Source organism: Asparagus officinalis, chromosome 1 (assembly GCF_001876935.1).
Source record: "Asparagus officinalis chromosome 1, Aspof.V1, whole genome shotgun sequence".
In the NCBI taxonomy this organism is placed as follows: Eukaryota; Viridiplantae; Streptophyta; class Magnoliopsida; order Asparagales; family Asparagaceae; genus Asparagus; species Asparagus officinalis.
The window spans coordinates 25,507,162-25,524,870 of NC_033794.1; the positions used below are offsets into that span (position 1 = coordinate 25,507,162).

General features: G+C 39.9%; 1 protein-coding gene across 1 annotated transcript; it reads left to right on the top strand.

Annotated features, from left to right (window-relative positions):
- On the top strand, positions 9,687–16,836 carry LOC109821675 (molybdate-anion transporter-like). Its single transcript, XM_020387842.1, has 8 exons — positions 9,687–9,933; positions 10,707–10,851; positions 10,943–11,111; positions 13,705–13,975; positions 14,062–14,327; positions 14,417–14,632; positions 15,556–15,664; positions 16,414–16,836. The coding sequence occupies exons 1-8, from the start codon at positions 9,783–9,785 to the stop codon at positions 16,473–16,475; spliced, it is 1,389 nt and encodes a 462-aa protein (XP_020243431.1). The 5' UTR covers positions 9,687–9,782; the 3' UTR covers positions 16,476–16,836.

Genomic DNA, 17,709 nt, shown 5'->3' on the forward strand with positions numbered 1-17,709 from the left:
CGAACCAATTGAGGCCGAGTCGAGATTCGAGAATGCAGGTCTAAGGACTGCTGAATGGGTCGATGAACGATCCTCGCAGACCCCTGTGCGAGAGGAATCAACCATTCGTGTCGACGCAGACTACGCCTCCGCCGTCGACATGAACGCTCCTCGTTCAAAAAGATCCAAACAGCGGCGACGAAAATCTCTCGCTCGTCTCGAAGCACAATCCCTCATCCCCCATGACAGCCTGAATTATTATTCAGGCTTGAGAGGAATCAACCTATTGAGCCAGGTTCCCAGTACGAGCGAACCGCTCAAATCGGGCGAGCCTAGCAGTTTAGGCGAGCCCATCTCTTTGAGCCAGGTTCCCAGTTTCGGCGAACCGCTCAAATCGGGCGAGCCTAACGGTTTAGGCGAGCCTCACCTCTTGAGCCAAGTTCCCAGTTTTGGCGAACCGCTCAAGGAATCAACCTCTTGAGTCAGGTTCCCATTTTTGGCGAACCGCTCAAATCGGGCTAGCCTAGTAGTTTAGGCGAGCCCCACTCTGTGAGCAAGGTGCTCAATTTTGGCGAACCAAGGGCACCTGGCGAACTCTGCAGTTCAAGAGGGCTTCGTCAAACAAGCGGACTTCACCAAGCTTGCCTGACGGCCCAAGATCGTCAGAAAGGCGAAGTAACAGCTCGCCAGACAGGCACAGGCACACTGTACCAATCTTGCCTGACGGGCGAACCTCACCAGCCTGAACCTCGCCAACACGCTCACGCCCAAATGGGGGTGGCCACTCCGTTTGCCTGCACGGGTCTGACGTCCGTCTCTGACCACGACGGCGACGATTGCTCGGCAACGGCAACGTCGCAGACTTCAAGCTCAATTCGAGGCAGGCACGTGAGTGTGCACATGACCGACATCCCTGAGGAGATGTCTAGGAGGCTCGACGAGCAACGAGCAACCCTCAACTCTATGAAGGAGATGTTGGAGCAGCTTCTGAGCGAGAAGAAGAAAGAGAGGACCTCACGGACTTTGCGGAAATTCTCGAAACACAAAGAGAGGGTGCCTGCTCCTTCTTACATGTCTTCTCACTCCTCATCCGAGTCATCTAGAGGAGCATCATCTTCGGGCCATAACCCAAGAGACAAGAGGTTTGACGATCTCCAAAGTCAACTCGACGCCTTGAAGCTCCAGAAGCATGTGAACAAGCTGGGGGTTGTCAGACCGTATCTAATTGAATGGGATGCGGTCTCCTACCCGGCAAAGTTCGAGCCGTTGGACCTCCTGTAGTTCAATGGCAAAAGGTTCTCCTACCCAGCACGTTTACTACTTCCAGGCGTAAACTGGACACATAGTAGGAAATGATCCCATTATGACTCGACTGTTTATTGGTACCCTCAAGGGGGTCACTTTTGAATGGTTCCGCAGATTAGAGCCTGGGTCCATCACCTGCTGGAAGGACATGGAAAGGCTCTTCATAGCCAGATTCTTTGACGATGACACAGAAGTATCTATGGCCACCCTGCTAACTGTGAAGCAGAGGAAGACAGAGTCTGTAAGCAACTTTGTCAAGAGATTCAGAAACCGATCGCTGCATTCCCGCGATCGAGTTTCCGAGGCCACACTCATTGAGATGTGCCGGAACAATCTCTCCATCAGCGTTCTGTCCAATATGGGCGATGTTGAAGCTCGCTCATGGAAAGACTTACTCCGCCAAGGAGAACAAGTCGAGAGCATGCTCAAGCATATGGGTGACGAAGAGCCGCATGAATTTCGAGGAGATGATGACCAAGATGCCTTGGTAGTGGAGACCATTTCCTCATATCCTACGACTTCCCCCGTTGAGCCTCTTCAATAGGACGGCGGGCCTACAAAACTATCAAGTTAACTGTTACCTCTGATAGTCATTTCTCCATCAGTCTTATTTAACTGGACGATGGATCTTTCAAAGCTATCAAGTTAACTATTACCTCTGATAGTCTCCTCCAAATTTCCCCCGTTAGTTCTCTTCAATAGGACGGCGGGCCCACAAAGATATTACGTTAACAATCACCTCTGATAGCCCCCTTAGACTCCAACAAGTACACGAGTATAAATTGCTTCTTCTGATCCTCCAACTGGTATAAGAGGTTAAACTATTCCCTACACTTCCACTTCTTGAGCCAGGTTCCCAGTACGGGCGAACCGCTCAAATCAGGTGAGCCTAACAGTTTGGCGAGCTCCACTTCTTAAGCCAGGTTCCCAGTATGGACGAACCGCTCAAATCAGGCGAGCCTAATAGTTTAGGCGAACTCTATTTTTTAAGCTAGGTTCCCAGTACGGGCGAACCGCTCAAATCAGGCAAGCCTAACAGTTTAGGCGAGCTCCACTTCTTGAGCCAGGTTCCCAATATGGGCGAACCGCTCAAATCAGGCGAGCCTAACAGTTTAGGCGAACTCTACTTCTTGAGCCAGGTTCCCAGTACGGGCGAACCGCTCAAATCAGGCGAGCCTAACAGTTTAGGCGAGCTTCACTTCTTGAGCCAGGTTCCCGGTTATGGCGAACCGCTCAAAACAGGCGAGACCAGCAGTTCAGATGGGCTGCATCAAACTCTCACTTGGTCAAACCTTCAGATAGTTAGGACCAAAGTCACAATCCCCCGCCAATCCTCTTCAATAGGATGTCGGGACCCCTACTGTCACGTTAACGGTCACCTCTGACAAATCAACTTACCAGTCCTCTTCAATAGGATGGTAAGTCCACAGAGTTGCTCAAATCGTAACAAACTCCCACTATCATATTAACACTACACCTCTGACAAAATCAACTTACCAATCATCTTCAAAAGGATGGTAGGTTCTCAAAGTCGCTCTGATCGCGGCAATTCCTATCACGTTAACGATTACCTCTAATAGCCGGCACCGTCATTCCCGCAAATGACGTTGTCCGATCAGTCGTCATACTCATATGTCCCTAAACGATTTGATTCTCCCAGCACCGTCTTTCCCATAAAATGCGTTGATGTTTGATAGTGGCCTACTATGCGATATGCTGCTATTTCAGGGTTCGTCTTTGCCCCAAGAGAAGACAAATCAGGGTTCGTCTTCATCTTTGCCCTAAGAGAAGACAAGCTTCCCCCCTAGACTCCAACGGGTATACGAGTATAAACTGTTCCCTAGACTCCAACGGGCATACGAGTATAAACTGTTCCCTCGACTCCAACGGGTATATGAGTATAAACTGTTTCCCTAGACTCCAACGGGTATACGAGTATAAACTGTTCCCTCGACTCCAACGGGTATATGAGTATAAACTGTTTCCCTAGACTCCAATGGGTATACGAGTATAAACTGTTCCCTCGACTCCAACGGGTATACGAGTATAAACTGCTCCTTTACTCCGACTGGTGCATGAGTCTAAACTGCCCCCTTATACTCCCACTGGTGCAAGAGTATAAACTGCTCCTTTCCTCCAACCGGTGCACGGGGCTAAACTGCTCCTTTACTCCAACTGGTGCATGAGTCTAAACTGCTCCTACCCTCCGACCGGTATACGAGGTTAAACTGCTTCCTACTCTCTTAATCTAAACGCCTCGAAACGCTAAGGATAGAGGAGAAATTTTAGCATTGAGCCTAAGAGAAACTCCTCGACAACTTACCATGCTAAGGGCAAGAGCATGGCTAGTCCAACTCAAACGGCAGTTGGTAAAGACGAATCAAGTCCGTTGATAGCTGAGGGTTTGCTCAAAATCCTAGAAGGTGATCATCAGCTACGAGTAAAGAGATCAACTTCACCGAGCTCATTGGAGGGCTCCTCACTCCATCTGAGCAGGGATCACTTTACAGGTCTTCATATCCAAAGTGTTCCAGACCCCATGCGGCCTGATTCAGGTCTAAAAACTTTAGAGGGGGTTTTGTAGGCAATAAAAATTACCTTTAAATCCTTATCAGAGAAGTTCAGAACAAAACTGCTAAAATCTCGCCCGAAATAGCAAAAATGGGGAAAACGCAGATATCTCCCAAACCGTAAGGAATTTGGTGAAATGGAAGAAGCAAACCGAAGCCTTTGGCTCGGTTCAGATGACTCCGTCTCGTCGAGATAGGCGATTTTCATATATAATTCGTCCAATTCCGACTTACGGTTTGAAAGTTACGGTCTATTCTTCGATCCATGCTCAGGAGCTCGCCTGCAGCTCGAATTTCGCCTGCACGATCAAGATCCAAGTCTGCCTACACACCCGAGCTCACCTATAGACCCAGTTCGCCTGCAAGCTCGCCTGCAGACCTAAGTCTGCCTGCAGTCCCAAGCTCGCCTGCAGACCCAGCTCGCCTGCAAGATCGTCTGCAGACCCAGCTCGCATGTAGACCCAGCTTGCCTGCAAGCTCCCCTGTAGACCCAAGTCTGCCTGTGGTCCCAAGCTCACCTGCAGACTCAGCTCGCCTGCAAGCTCACCTGCAGACTCAGCTCTACCTGCAGTCCCAAGCTCGCCTGCAGACCCAAGTTGCAGACTCGCCAGCTCACTGTCAACTGCCCACTTGGAGTATGGGAACAGTTACATCAGTGGTCAAATCCCACAAATCAATGGAGAAAGCATGGCGCTCCTTACCTAGCAAGAATAGGACGGCTGACAGGACCCCCTAAGTGGTCACATCCCACAGAGGGTGGCTGACAGGACCCCCTAAGTGATCACATCCCACAGCTAGGGCGGCTGACAGGACCCCTTAAGTAGTCATATCCCACAGCTAGGGTGACTGGCTCCCTCACCTCTATTAGTGGTCAAATCCCACGAATCAAGGGATGGCCCATGCCATCCCTTGCCTATTAAAACTCATCTTCAGCCAACATGAAGAGGGGGATTGGCTGTTGCATATTCTGCTGGCTAATCTCCCAAAGGTTGAACCTGGACTTTTGCCAAAGGCTCCCTCATTTGAGAACTGAAGCTCCGGCAGCAACTTCGATCGGATCGTCCAAGGGAAGCAGACTCGGTACGAGCACCGATCGAGGCGTCCTATCGCCACCGAGGAACCCACGTTAAACAAGGAGGGTATTCCCTCCACTTTTGTTGTAAACATTTGATTATTAGTTTGTAATAAGTTGTTCTTATCAATACAAACGAGTTCCCTATTTTCGGGAGATCAAAATTTACACCTACAGAGTGGACTATTCGTCTTGGTACGCCAAAGCGATAGATGATGTGATGTTTAATGAATTTGATCACGTTTGAACTCTGACTTCTTTCAAATGTATTGCTTCAGCCCACTTGGAGAAGTAATTGATTAATCCCAAGATAAACCAATGTTCTTTGGATGTTGGCGGGGAGATGAGTCCAACGATATCCATTCCCCACATCTCAAATGGCTAAGATGAAGATGTTGGATGCAGATTCCCTGGTGCTTGATGGATGAAGTCACCATGGATTTGGCATGCATGACATTGTTTAGCATAATCAATGGCGTCTACCATCATTTTTGGCCAATAATAGCCAAGTCTCTGGAGTCGGTCCCGTAATTTAGGTCTAGGCTGATGAGCTCCACACATTTTGTTAGGGGCTTCTTTGAGAGCTCATTATGCTTCTTTTCTGAAAAGGCAGCAAAGTAAAATTCCATCATGCGATTTTCGATAAAACATTCGAGAAGTCGCATTGTAAGAGAATCAAAGGGTTTCCATTTGACAGCAACGGCTTCTTTGGGATCATCGGGAAGTATGTCGTACAAGACATAATCGATATACTGGAATCTCCAGTCTCTTGGTTCGAGCTCGACAGAAGTTTCACAGATAATCTCTGCTGTTATCTCTTCTAAGTAATATTCTAGAGGGAACTTGGGTTGATATAAGTCACGAATTGAGACGAATATTTTTTTCTTCTTCCTTCGGTGGTAATGCTAGTAAAACTGCCAGCGAGGCTAAAGCATCTGCATATGCATTTTGTTGGCGCGGTACGTATCTGATAAAGAAGCCTTCAAACTTTTGGGCTAATTTTAACGCCGCAAAGTGGTATAGGAGCAAATCTTTATTGCGTACTTCATATTCTCCTCGAACTTGATTTACAATGAGTTGAGAATCACTGTAAGCCTCTAGATGTCAGATGTTGAGTTCCTCGGCTAATTGCATCCCTAACAGTAAAGCGTTATACTCTGCTATATTATTAGTGCATGGCTCGGTTAAGGAAAAGCCTCTTGGGATCACATGACCATTTGGGGATCGAGTACCACCCCCACATTAGCTGTAATTCCTCCATCGGGTCTTGCTTTAGACGCACCGTCGAAGAACAATTTCCATACTTGCGTGAATTCTTGACTCATACAAGCTTCCACAATCTCATCAGGTGAACATTCATATAATTTGGAAGAATCTGGTACCGGATGACCAGCTAAGAAATCTGCTAGGGCTTGGCCTTTAATAGCCTTTTGAGGTATGAATCACATTGTATATTACGATAGAAGTATCGCCCATTTTTCGAGGTGGTAGTTCAATGAAGAAGGTTTTGTCATAAGTACTCTCAAAAGATTTACTTTGGAAATGACATGGATAAATTGTTCGACCAAGTAGTGTCACATTTTTTAGACGGCGAACACTAAGGCAAGACGTTCTTTTTCTACTGGATTGTACCGGTGTTCAGCTCCAATCATGGTTCTGCTGAGGTAATAAATTGCATATTCATGACCCTGATCATTGTTATAGGCTAACAAAACTCTAAGAAAATGATCCATGACTCTCATATATAACATGAATGGTTTTCCTGATACTGGGACCACTAGAACATGTGGCTATGTGAGGTATCGTTTAATTTTCTCAAACGCCTTTTGGCAATCTTTATCCCAAACGAATGAGACTCCTTTTTTCATCAATTTAGTAAAGGGCTGGTAGCGTCCCGAGAGATTTGATATGAATCTTCGGATATAAGCCAATCTGCCTTGTAAACCTTTGAGTTTTTTGATGTTCTTCAGAGGTTGCATTTCTTGGATAGCACGAAGCTTTTTTGAGTCGAGAGAAATCCCCTTAGACTTGACTATAAATCCGAAGAATTTACCACTGGCTACCCCCATGAAAGATTTAGTTAGATTCATCTTCAGTTGATGTGCTCGCATGATGTTGAACATCATCTTCAGATCTGAAAGATGATCGCCTTTCATTTGGCTTTTACCGTGATATCATCCACATAACACTCTATCTTCTTGCGTAGATGTTCATGGAAGATCGTACTCATGACACCCTGATAGGTTGCACCAATGTTCTTCAATCCGAAGGGCGTTATTGTATAACAGTACACCCCCAGTAGCGTTCTGAAAGCCGTGTGTTTTTCATCTTCAGGGTACATATTAATCTGGTTGTATCCTGAGAATCCATCCATAAAAGACATCCTCTCATACTCACAAGTATTACTAGTCATGACATTTATGATTGGGAGAGGAAATTCGTCTTTTGGACATGCAATATTTAAGTCACGAAAATCAATGCAAATTCTAATCTTCCCATTTTTCTTGGGTACATGGACAATGTTGGCCATACAGTCAGGGTGTTGTTCCTCCCTGATGAAACCTGAATCAATAAGCTTTTTTTACTTCCGATTCAATTGCTTCCATGATCTCTGGACAGAACTTTCGTTGTTGCTATTTAACGGGCTTCACATCCAGATCGATATTGAGACGATGTATGACTACTTTTGGGTCGAGGCTAGGCATGTCTTCATAGTTCCAAGCGAAGACATCTATATATTCTCTGATGAGAGATATAAGGTCTTCTTTCTCGGATGGTGATAAGCTCTCGCTTACGAAGATTGGCTTGGGATTGGTCTCATCCCCCATATTTATTTGGATCACCTTATCTTCTGTGGGTGGCTCACGTTGTTCAAAACGCATGTACCATGAAATATTAAGGCGTTTGATCTAAGGACCATTAGTTGATTCAACCAACTCTTCATCATCCTTTTCATCATCATCTAGATAACTAGTTGAAGTCGTGTTTACAGATATACCTTTGAAGATTGCACCAATGCTAACATCGGAGTCCTATGATGACGTTCCGGATGAGTGGTCTTGAAATAGACATTCATCAGATTCATTTTCTGAAGAAGGATCCCTTCCAGTTTTATTATAATAATCAAGAGGTTTTCCTTCTGGAGCGAAAGACCGAATTGATATTCGTCTTCCTTTCACGAAGTTAAGCCTTCACGTTTATTAAAATCGTAACCCATATTCGGGAGGGGAAGCTGCTCCAACGAGCCGGAAAAAAACGCCTCTTCACCCCAAACCCCTTAACTCTCTCCCCAAATTAAGGGGAAGGTTAAAGTCCCTTAAAGCTCCCCTTATAATTTTATATTAATATTTTTAATGGATTTAATGTATAGTTAATCAAATTTAGTTAATGTATAGTTAATTCAAAATAAAATAATTGAGTTAATGTATAGTTAATTCAATTTGATTAATATTTTTTAAAACGTACCCCTTATAATTTTTTATTAATATTTTTTATTAATTTAAAATGTACCCCTTATTGTTAAATGAAATTAATATTAAAATAATATTAATTTAAATTTAATATAATATTTAACTTTTAACATGATTTATATAAATTAGTTATTGTATAAATTAATTATTTGTTAAATTTTAATATGATTAATTAATTTAATGATTATATAAGTTAAGCCTTCACGTTTATTAAAATCGTAACCCATATTCGGGAGGGGAAGCTGCTCCAACGAGCCGGAAAAAAACGCCTCTTCACCCCAAACCCCTTAACTCTCTCCCCAAATTAAGGGGAAGGTTAAAGTCCCTTAAAGCTCCCCTTATAATTTTATATTAATATTTTTAATGGATTTAATGTATAGTTAATCAAATTTAGTTAATGTATAGTTAATTCAAAATAAAATAATTGAGTTAATGTATAGTTAATTCAATTTGATTAATATTTTTTAAAACGTACCCCTTATAATTTTTTATTAATATTTTTTATTAATTTAAAATGTACCCCTTATTGTTAAATGAAATTAATATTAAAATAATATTAATTTAAATTTAATATAATATTTAACTTTTAACATGATTTATATAAATTAGTTATTGTATAAATTAATTATTTGTTAAATTTTAATATGATTAATTAATTTAATGATTATATAAGGTAGAGGGACTTTTAAATAATAACATGATTAATTAATCATTTTTAGTTATTAATATTTAATTATTTATTCATTTATAAATAAACCACATATTTAATTAATCACTAATCTATAAAATTATTAAAACACTATATATGAATAATTAAAGGGTAGAGGGACTTTTAATGGGGAATCAGTGGAGGACAACATTTCCCTCCTTTATAAGCTCCCCTAAATTAAGATTTTGTTGATTGATAGATTGTACATGAAGTGGAGAAATGACACACATAGTTTGCTTCTCTCGTCTTTCATTTTATTTTTCAGTTTTAGTTGTTCGCTCGTTACCGTGCGATTTCTATGATAACCGAACAGAATGAAAACAATATGAGATGCTCACTTCATACGCCAGCCTCAACTTTCCAACTTTACATTTTGTGCAGTCCAAACAAGGTTTTGCGATAGAGACAAACCAAAACTAATTTTTTTTTTTTTTACTTTCCGAAAACTTTTTTTTTTTTTTTTTTACTTTCCGATCCAAGCTGCTAATAAACCCTCCACAAAATAAATAAATAAATAAAAATGAAAAAAAAACTAATAATTATCATTATTTGTCATCCTATCAATCAGGACCAATAACCCTTTTGTTATAAAGAGCCTCCCCTCCTCCCTCTTCCTCTTCCTCCATACTCAGTCCCAATCTCAGATCCACCAACCCCCCCGCCCCTGACAAAGAACAATGGAGACGTTTTATATCGTGTTCTTTGGGTTTTTGTCGCTGGTGGTGGCTGTGCTGGAGCTGAGCAAAGGCAGCAAGGACAAGATCTCAACCTCCTCCGCCTTCAACTCCTTCAAGAACAACTACCTCGTCGTCTACTCTCTCATGATGGGTAATTTTTTAATCTCCCTTCCTTTTGTCGTTCTTCTTCGGTTTGAACCCGACGTTTGAGCCTGTTTCTGGATCTGGGTCTTGCTCGGATTTTGCCCATTCGGTTTGTTTTAGTCGTGGATTTGGAATTTTAGTAGATTCTACTGGGGGGGATGGGTTCGATTTTCCCAGTTAATTGGTGAACGTTCGATGAAGCTTGGTTGGGTTTTCTTTTGGGAGTAATTTGTTGGGTTGTGAAATACATGGGTTTTCATTAGTTTCTTTGCGTCTGTGTAGATTGTGAGATTTTAGAGAGGGATTCTGATGTCCGTTGATCTGATATAACACCTGGGCTTTTTGGCATTTGCTTAGACTGGGTTTTGTTTGGTAGAAAGCTCAAATTAAGCCAAGAAACGTGAAGACCTTTCAGTTTTGCTATACTATTTTGTCAAATAATGCTCAGACTACTTGCACACGTTTATGATAATTCTGGGGTTGGGATGGAGCTCTTCATTAATTGAGAGAGTGGGAGCCAAATCAGACGTATTTGGAGTGATTTGTTGGCTTGCCGAGTTGTATATTCTGGGGTTTCCTTTATTTTCCATATTTGTGTACGTTAATCTGACTATATCACTGATGGCGGAGTCATCATTCTCTAAGTCTTTATTCAAGTAGTTCATATTACCCAAGAAAAGGAGGAAAAAGAAACAAAAGAAAAAAAGAAAGAAAAGCGAAGATTAGAGATATACTTGCCGCCACTGTCATTTTGTTGATTGGTTCTTTTCCCTGGTTCAGCTGGAGATTGGTTACAAGGTCCCTATGTCTACTTCCTCTACAGTCAGTATGGCTTTGATAAGGGTGACATTGGCCGCCTTTTCATCGCTGGTTTTGGATCCTCCATGCTCTTTGGAACAATTGTAGGATCTCTCGCTGACAAACAGTGAGTATTTCGATATATGTTCGGTTTTTAATCTAGCAAGAGTTTGGAATATTATTCATTTTGAATCTAATCCAAATGCATCCAAAGGCAGAGGTCGGAAGAGGGCATGTGTTACCTACTGCATAACTTACATCTTGAGTTGTATGACCAAGCATTCCCCGCAATATAAAGTGTTGATGTTGGGCCGTATATTGGGAGGAATTGCCACGTCTCTCTTGTTTTCGTCTTTCGAATCTTGGCTTGTTGCTGAGCATAATAAGGTGAGGTTTTCTACTTCTCTCCTTCCCTTTCAATTTGTTGGTTTCTTGTGGTTTCTTGAGATTCACGAAGTTATGCTATGATATCTTTCCTATATTTGAAAAAAAAATGTTGAGAATTGGTAAATCTTGTGGCCCGTAAATTTTCCGATCATCAATTGTTGATAGGTGTTTGCAGTTGTTTTATTAATTGTGTGAAAGAAGTGAACTACCTTATATGGACAGTGTATCTCGTACTTTGTACATTCTGATCAAAATTTTGTGTACTATCTTCTCTTTCGTTGCCTATTATTTACTCATGTGAACATTCAAACATAATTTATAATTTTAGAAGAAATCTGGAGTAAACTAGTTATGTGGAGCTTGGTTCATAGGGATACATTTTAGTGAGTGCTGATAAGACATTCTTCTGTTATGCCTTTACTTATATGTTGCTGGATGTTGCTAATTTGCTTGTCAACTCTTCACATTAAGGAAGAAGCAGGGAGAGCCTTATACCTAAACAGATTGATCACATTTCAAACGGCTATATTCTATAGATAGAAAATCATCTTGATCTTGTTTAATAAATCATTCTGCCAGAAGAAAACAGTCACATGCAAATATTGACTGAGAACATAGGGGACGACTGAACCTTCCAGCCATAAACAACTCTTCACATTAAGGAAGAAGCAGGGAGAGCCTTATACCTAAACAGATTGATCACATTTCAAACGGCTATATTCTATAGATAGAAAATCATCTTGATCTTGTTTAATAAATCATTCTGCCAGAAGAAAACAGTCACATGCAAATATTGACTGAGAACATAGGGGACGACTGAACCTTCCAGCCATAAACTATATTTTAGCCATTAAAAAGAAGAGGCTCATTCAAAACAAACTAAACACAACCACTACTCAGAAATCCATCAAAGAATGAAAACTGACTACGAGGATACCAAATGGTAAGACCAAATGACCACCAAAGAAAAGTGAAACGAGAATTCCTCAAATTCCTAAAGAAATCATGGGAACTGAACACCGATAAGAGAATCTGAAGAACATCTGCAATGATCATTCATATTAGAGATACATCCACTTTCCTCTTCTTAGAGACAAATCAATTTAAAAAAAAAAAAAATAATAATAATAATAATAATAATAATAATAATAATACATAAAAATAACAAAGGAAAAAAAATAAAAAATGTAAGGGCCAAGAGTTAGTGATTAAACTTCCTTAAAAATGTAAATGAATTACTCTCAGTTGACGGGATCCATGTCGAAGCTATTCAGATGTCAGGTGTCTTATGTTTCTTTGACATACATTTGAGTGCATAACACACGCTTAACTTTTGGGTAGAATGGTCATCTGACTCCAAAGCACCATATTTCTTGTGGCCCTTTATTGGAAATTAAAAATATATCAATTTGGATAGTAAAACCATGTTGAATACATTCAACTGTTAGGTGTTCGATTTTCTTGAATGCATTGCCATAACTTTAAGCTTCCTTTAATCCTTTGTATTAAATTCTTATTTGGTAATGCCAAGTCAATCAAACGGTTGACACTTTTCCTTCACCATACTAATCCATGAAGCTTGAGGAAAAGCATGACAAGCTGCTACTCAAAACTGTGCATGCAAACATCCCATATATCAGACAGTTGTGGCATTCACAGAAATAGGAAAGTTGTTTCCTTACGCACATGAGAAACTACATGACCAATGTAGATAAACATATTTTATCCAAATTTTCAACTATCAATAGCGTGAATGACCAAATTAACCTATAACTTTCACTCTGGATGAGCAACTGCATACCAAATAAGCATATGATAAAAACTGAACAAACCACCATTTACGTGACATCTCTAGCTTTATATTAAATTATTGAACATTGTATCTGGAGCATATGTTTGAGTGTTTAGCCATTTCTTCTTCTTCTTCTTCTTTTTATTTAGCATTTAGCCATTGATTTTGTGTTTCTGTTAATAAATACTGCAACACAATAAATACTACAACACTTTTTGGAGAAATAAGTAGCCTACTTTTGATCTTATATATGATTTCTAGCTGTTGCGCATAAGAATGCTGTTGAGTTGTGTACATCACTATTAATTCCAGACTTGTAGTTTGAACATGCTTTTACATGCATGGACTGTATCCAAATATATATTTGCAGCCATGTCATAATAATAAGTTAGTGCATTGTGTTACACTGAGATATAAGATTCCAGAGACTAAGGCCGTTTGGTCTGGCAACTCCAGCTTAAACTGGTTCAGTGGAATAAAACCAGTGTAAGTCCTAGCCCTAGTTTGGCAAATGATTAGACCAGGGCTTAAGTTTTGGGAGGCCAAATTTTGGCCTTAAACTAGTTTAGAATTGGTCCACCTCCGGTCAAGAACTGAACCTGTTTAGGTTAGAACTGGTTTAAGGAAGAGTTGCCAAACTGACCCTGAGGTGTGATCAGAATGCACTGTCAAGCTTCTGATTGTATTTGAATTAAGGTTGATAATATTTTTCAGATGATTAAATCAGAGGCCATTGTATCTTCTGCAAATATTCGATGTTCTATCTTTATTCTGACTATGACATACATGATGATTTTTCAGAGGGGATTTGAACCGCAATGGCTGTCTTTAACTTTCTCGAAGGCTATTTTTCTTGGCAATGGTCTCGTTGCCATTATCTGTGGATTATTTGCAAACATGTTAGCTGATAACTTGGGTTTTGGCCCTGTGGCTCCTTTTGATGCCGCTGCTTGCTTCCTTGCAATTGGCATGGCTGTTATCTTATCAACATGGAGTGAAAACTATGGAGACCCTTCTGATAACAAGGATTTAATTACTCAGTTTAAGGGTGCTGCTTTAGCCATTGCTTCTGGTTAGTATGCATTTTCTTGGTAAACATGTGATGTGTATTTCACAAATGGTTATCATATTTACCATTACATATCACGTGTTATTCAGATGAGAAAATTGCTATGCTTGGTGCAATTCAATCACTATTTGAAGGCTCCATGTATACCTTTGTGTTCTTGTGGACTCCTGCTTTAAGCCCAAATGACGAGGACATTCCTCATGGTTTTATTTTTGCGACCTTCATGTTATCTTCAATGTTGGGGAGCTCTATTGCATCACGGCTAATGGCTCGGCCAACACTTAAAGCTGAAAGCTACATGCAGATTGTTTTTGTAATCTCTGCATTGACACTACTACTTCCTGTTCTTACACCTGTAAGTCTTGTGGCTTATTTCCTAGGCATTAATTACTTTTTACATATGATTATTGATTGATTGTTTAATTGGCTAATAATGTGAAACAGTTATTAGTGACACCTACTGCGGTTAAAGGGGGAAGTATCTCCCTTGCGGGCTGTATCCAACTCTTTGGCTTCTGCACCTTTGAGGCATGCGTGGGAATATTTTGGCCATCCATAATGAAAATGAGATCACAATATATTCCAGAAGAGGCTAGGAGCACGATCATGAATTTCTTCCGCATTCCACTCAACATTTTTGTGTGTGTTGTGCTTTACAATGTAAGCATTAGACTTCTTAACTTCCACTTTATTGATCTAGCATGCTCTCCGCCCCTCCCTCCCTCTCATAACACTTCACATATGGAACTTTACTCGAAAAGACAATAGTTCCTCACTTTTTTGGTACCATTATTATTTACTTCCAGTGGTTATTTTTTTCTAGCTATTAGATCTTTAGATTTGATGGCTAGAAAAGTGGAGATGGAATCTTCTATGCTTAAAAAAGTATATATTTAGCCTATATGCCCTCTTTGGTATAATATTATTTAAGCATCTTTGTAACATGATTTTTGATTAATACTTAGATTTTAGATGGAAATTCAAATAATAATGTGCATATGTCTTTTGCATCGACCATTTATATACGTAATCCTGTGCAGATACATATTGAATGTGCACATATGCCCTAACTCCCATTCTTATGTATCATATGCTAATCCAGCACTTGATAAATTAGAAGCCACTTACTTTAGAACCTAGATTGAAGTTTGAGCCCAAACTCATTTCATAATTCATACATATAACTTTGCATTAGTTAGACAAAATTCATTTTGTCACTGTTTGACTCTTCTCTTTTCATTAGTTACAAATTGTAAAATTTTAGTTTTATCTGTCCCTATATTTTAATTTTATTTACATAGAAAAAACCGCTTATATGAGAGCCGAAAGATGCTTCATCTTCGTATTATTTTCTCTCTAAAATGAAATGGTGGTCTCCTCTGTAATGATCAATAAAGCAACTCCTAGTATTTCACTTGTCAGTTGGCAAAACTTCAGATATTCATCCAGTCCAGTGGGGATGGATATAAACTATGTAGGAGGTCAAAGGAAATGTTCCAGCTTTATATCAAAGCTAATCTGAATGTAAGGATGTTGCCAACAAAATAGTTGTCTTAATTGTTGTGAATTTGCTGCTTTTGCAGGTGAATGCATTCCCTATCACCGTCATGTTTGGCATGTGCTCTATTTTCCTATTAGTTGCTTCCATTTTGCAAAGGCGGCTGATGACTGTTGCTGAGGCCCACAGATCAAGTAAGTTGAACATTACCTCAATGATTTCTTATTTCGTCTCTCGACAACTTAAGCCTTAGTTACTGATGTTATCCAAAGATGTGGTTTGCATGAAAATCTTAATTTCCTATATCATCAGATTTTAAATGACTAGCTGATCATAAATTGGTCACACATGAAGCTTTGAATGAACAAGAGTTCATAAGCTGTAGAGCCTGGATGAAGAATGATCTGTATTTAGCAACTGAAAGGGCTACTGCACTTATTCCAATTCTGGTTATTGAATAGACCACACCTATTAGGGAACACTCTTAAATTTATGGATAAATCTCGGGTCTTTAACTGATGTCTTGCAATCTAAGTACAATTCCATCAAAAGTGTACGTTTTCATGGTCAATTGTAGATAGACCTCCTATAGTATAACTGTTTGGAAATTACTACCCCTCTAGTTTTGTTTTTTCAGATAGACCCATGCATGATTTTTTTTTTACTTTTTAACCCACAGAGAGAAAATTATATATAGTTTTAACAATCAGACACCCCTGAGAATAAAAGAGTCCAAAATAAGTTCACTGAAGGGGGCCATCTGCAAAAAATAAAACTAGAGGCAGTAACTCAGTAATTCAAAACAGCAATACTATAAGGGGTGTATCCGCAATTAATCCTTGCTTCTGTTCATCTCCAACCAGTGTATTTCCAATTGCATTATTGATTATGTCTTGGGATACCTGCGCTCGCCTGCTCACCGTCTGATGATGCTTTACTGCAGAGTCTGAAAACTGGACATCAATGAAAGAGAGGGATCCTGAAACAGAACCACTAAGCATGTAACAAGCAATGAGCTGGTGGAAACCAGAATTAGTTCACTTTTTAGTGGCCTCAGCTCAGAAGATAATTGCAACCGATCATCGTTAATTCATATTTCAAATGAAGTATGCTTTGTGAAGGAGATTGGAGATTCGTAGCGCACACCCTCAAGTTAAAATCCTGTAGCCTCTTTTACTTTTTTTCGCAGTTAAAAGTAATTGGTCTTAATTGAGTTCTTAGCTGGGGTTAGTGGGTTGCCTGTTGGATCGCTTGGTCCCTAATATTTTTGCACGCTGATTTTACTTCACTACGTCGAGCCTTTCTATGTGCATGTTGGATCTTTAGTTTTGCGGGCTATATTGGAAATAGTTCTGGAGATGCAATAGACCCCCCCCCCCCCCCCCGACCTTTTTTGGATGCCTGGCGAAAATTGCTATTTGACTGATAAGTGATAAGTGCATTATAGTATCACTGATGAAACAACTAATTTGATGATTTGTTCTTGATGCGTCGTCTATTTCTTGATCCCACGGGATGGCCTGAGTTAAAGAATGTCAATTCAGAAAAGTTTGTTCGACGCAAATCGGCTCACTGGGCATATATTTTTTCTTACTATTCCAATATCATTTCATTGGGAAATTGATGGTTGAATAAAAAAGTTTATTCTAAGTTACATGGGTTCGGGTACGGGACAATGGAAATTTTTAAAAGATAGGGTACGAGAACACGGCTATATATAATAATAATAATAATAATTTACATGAGATCAATATTATTATGCCTTTTCGTGTTAAGAAATATAATTCCTACTACATTTATATGTTTCTTTTATAATATAGATCTATAAATTAGAAACGTTACTCATTTTTTAACTTAATATCCAAAAGACCCTTTATCGTCATATTTTTGAACCAGGTATGGTTGTATGGATAGAAACGATACTAATCAAACCTTTCGTTGTATATCTTTATCTCTTTTGGAATATTTCCTATTCGTGCTAAACATTTCTTCCCACATCTTGTGGGAGAGGAGTATATATTTTCTTGGAATAATTACGTATACGCAAAATTTTCTGGTCTATATGAAGATAAATAGAGGGGTAATTTGAAAATTTTCATTGTCTCTCGTATGAATAAGAACAATCTACCCTCGTGCATATTATTCTAATAGGATTCATTTTCAAAAGCGAGAACTCATGCTTCATAACAAGTGACATGAAATTTCATGGATTATAGAAAATCATAAAGTAAGGAAGTGA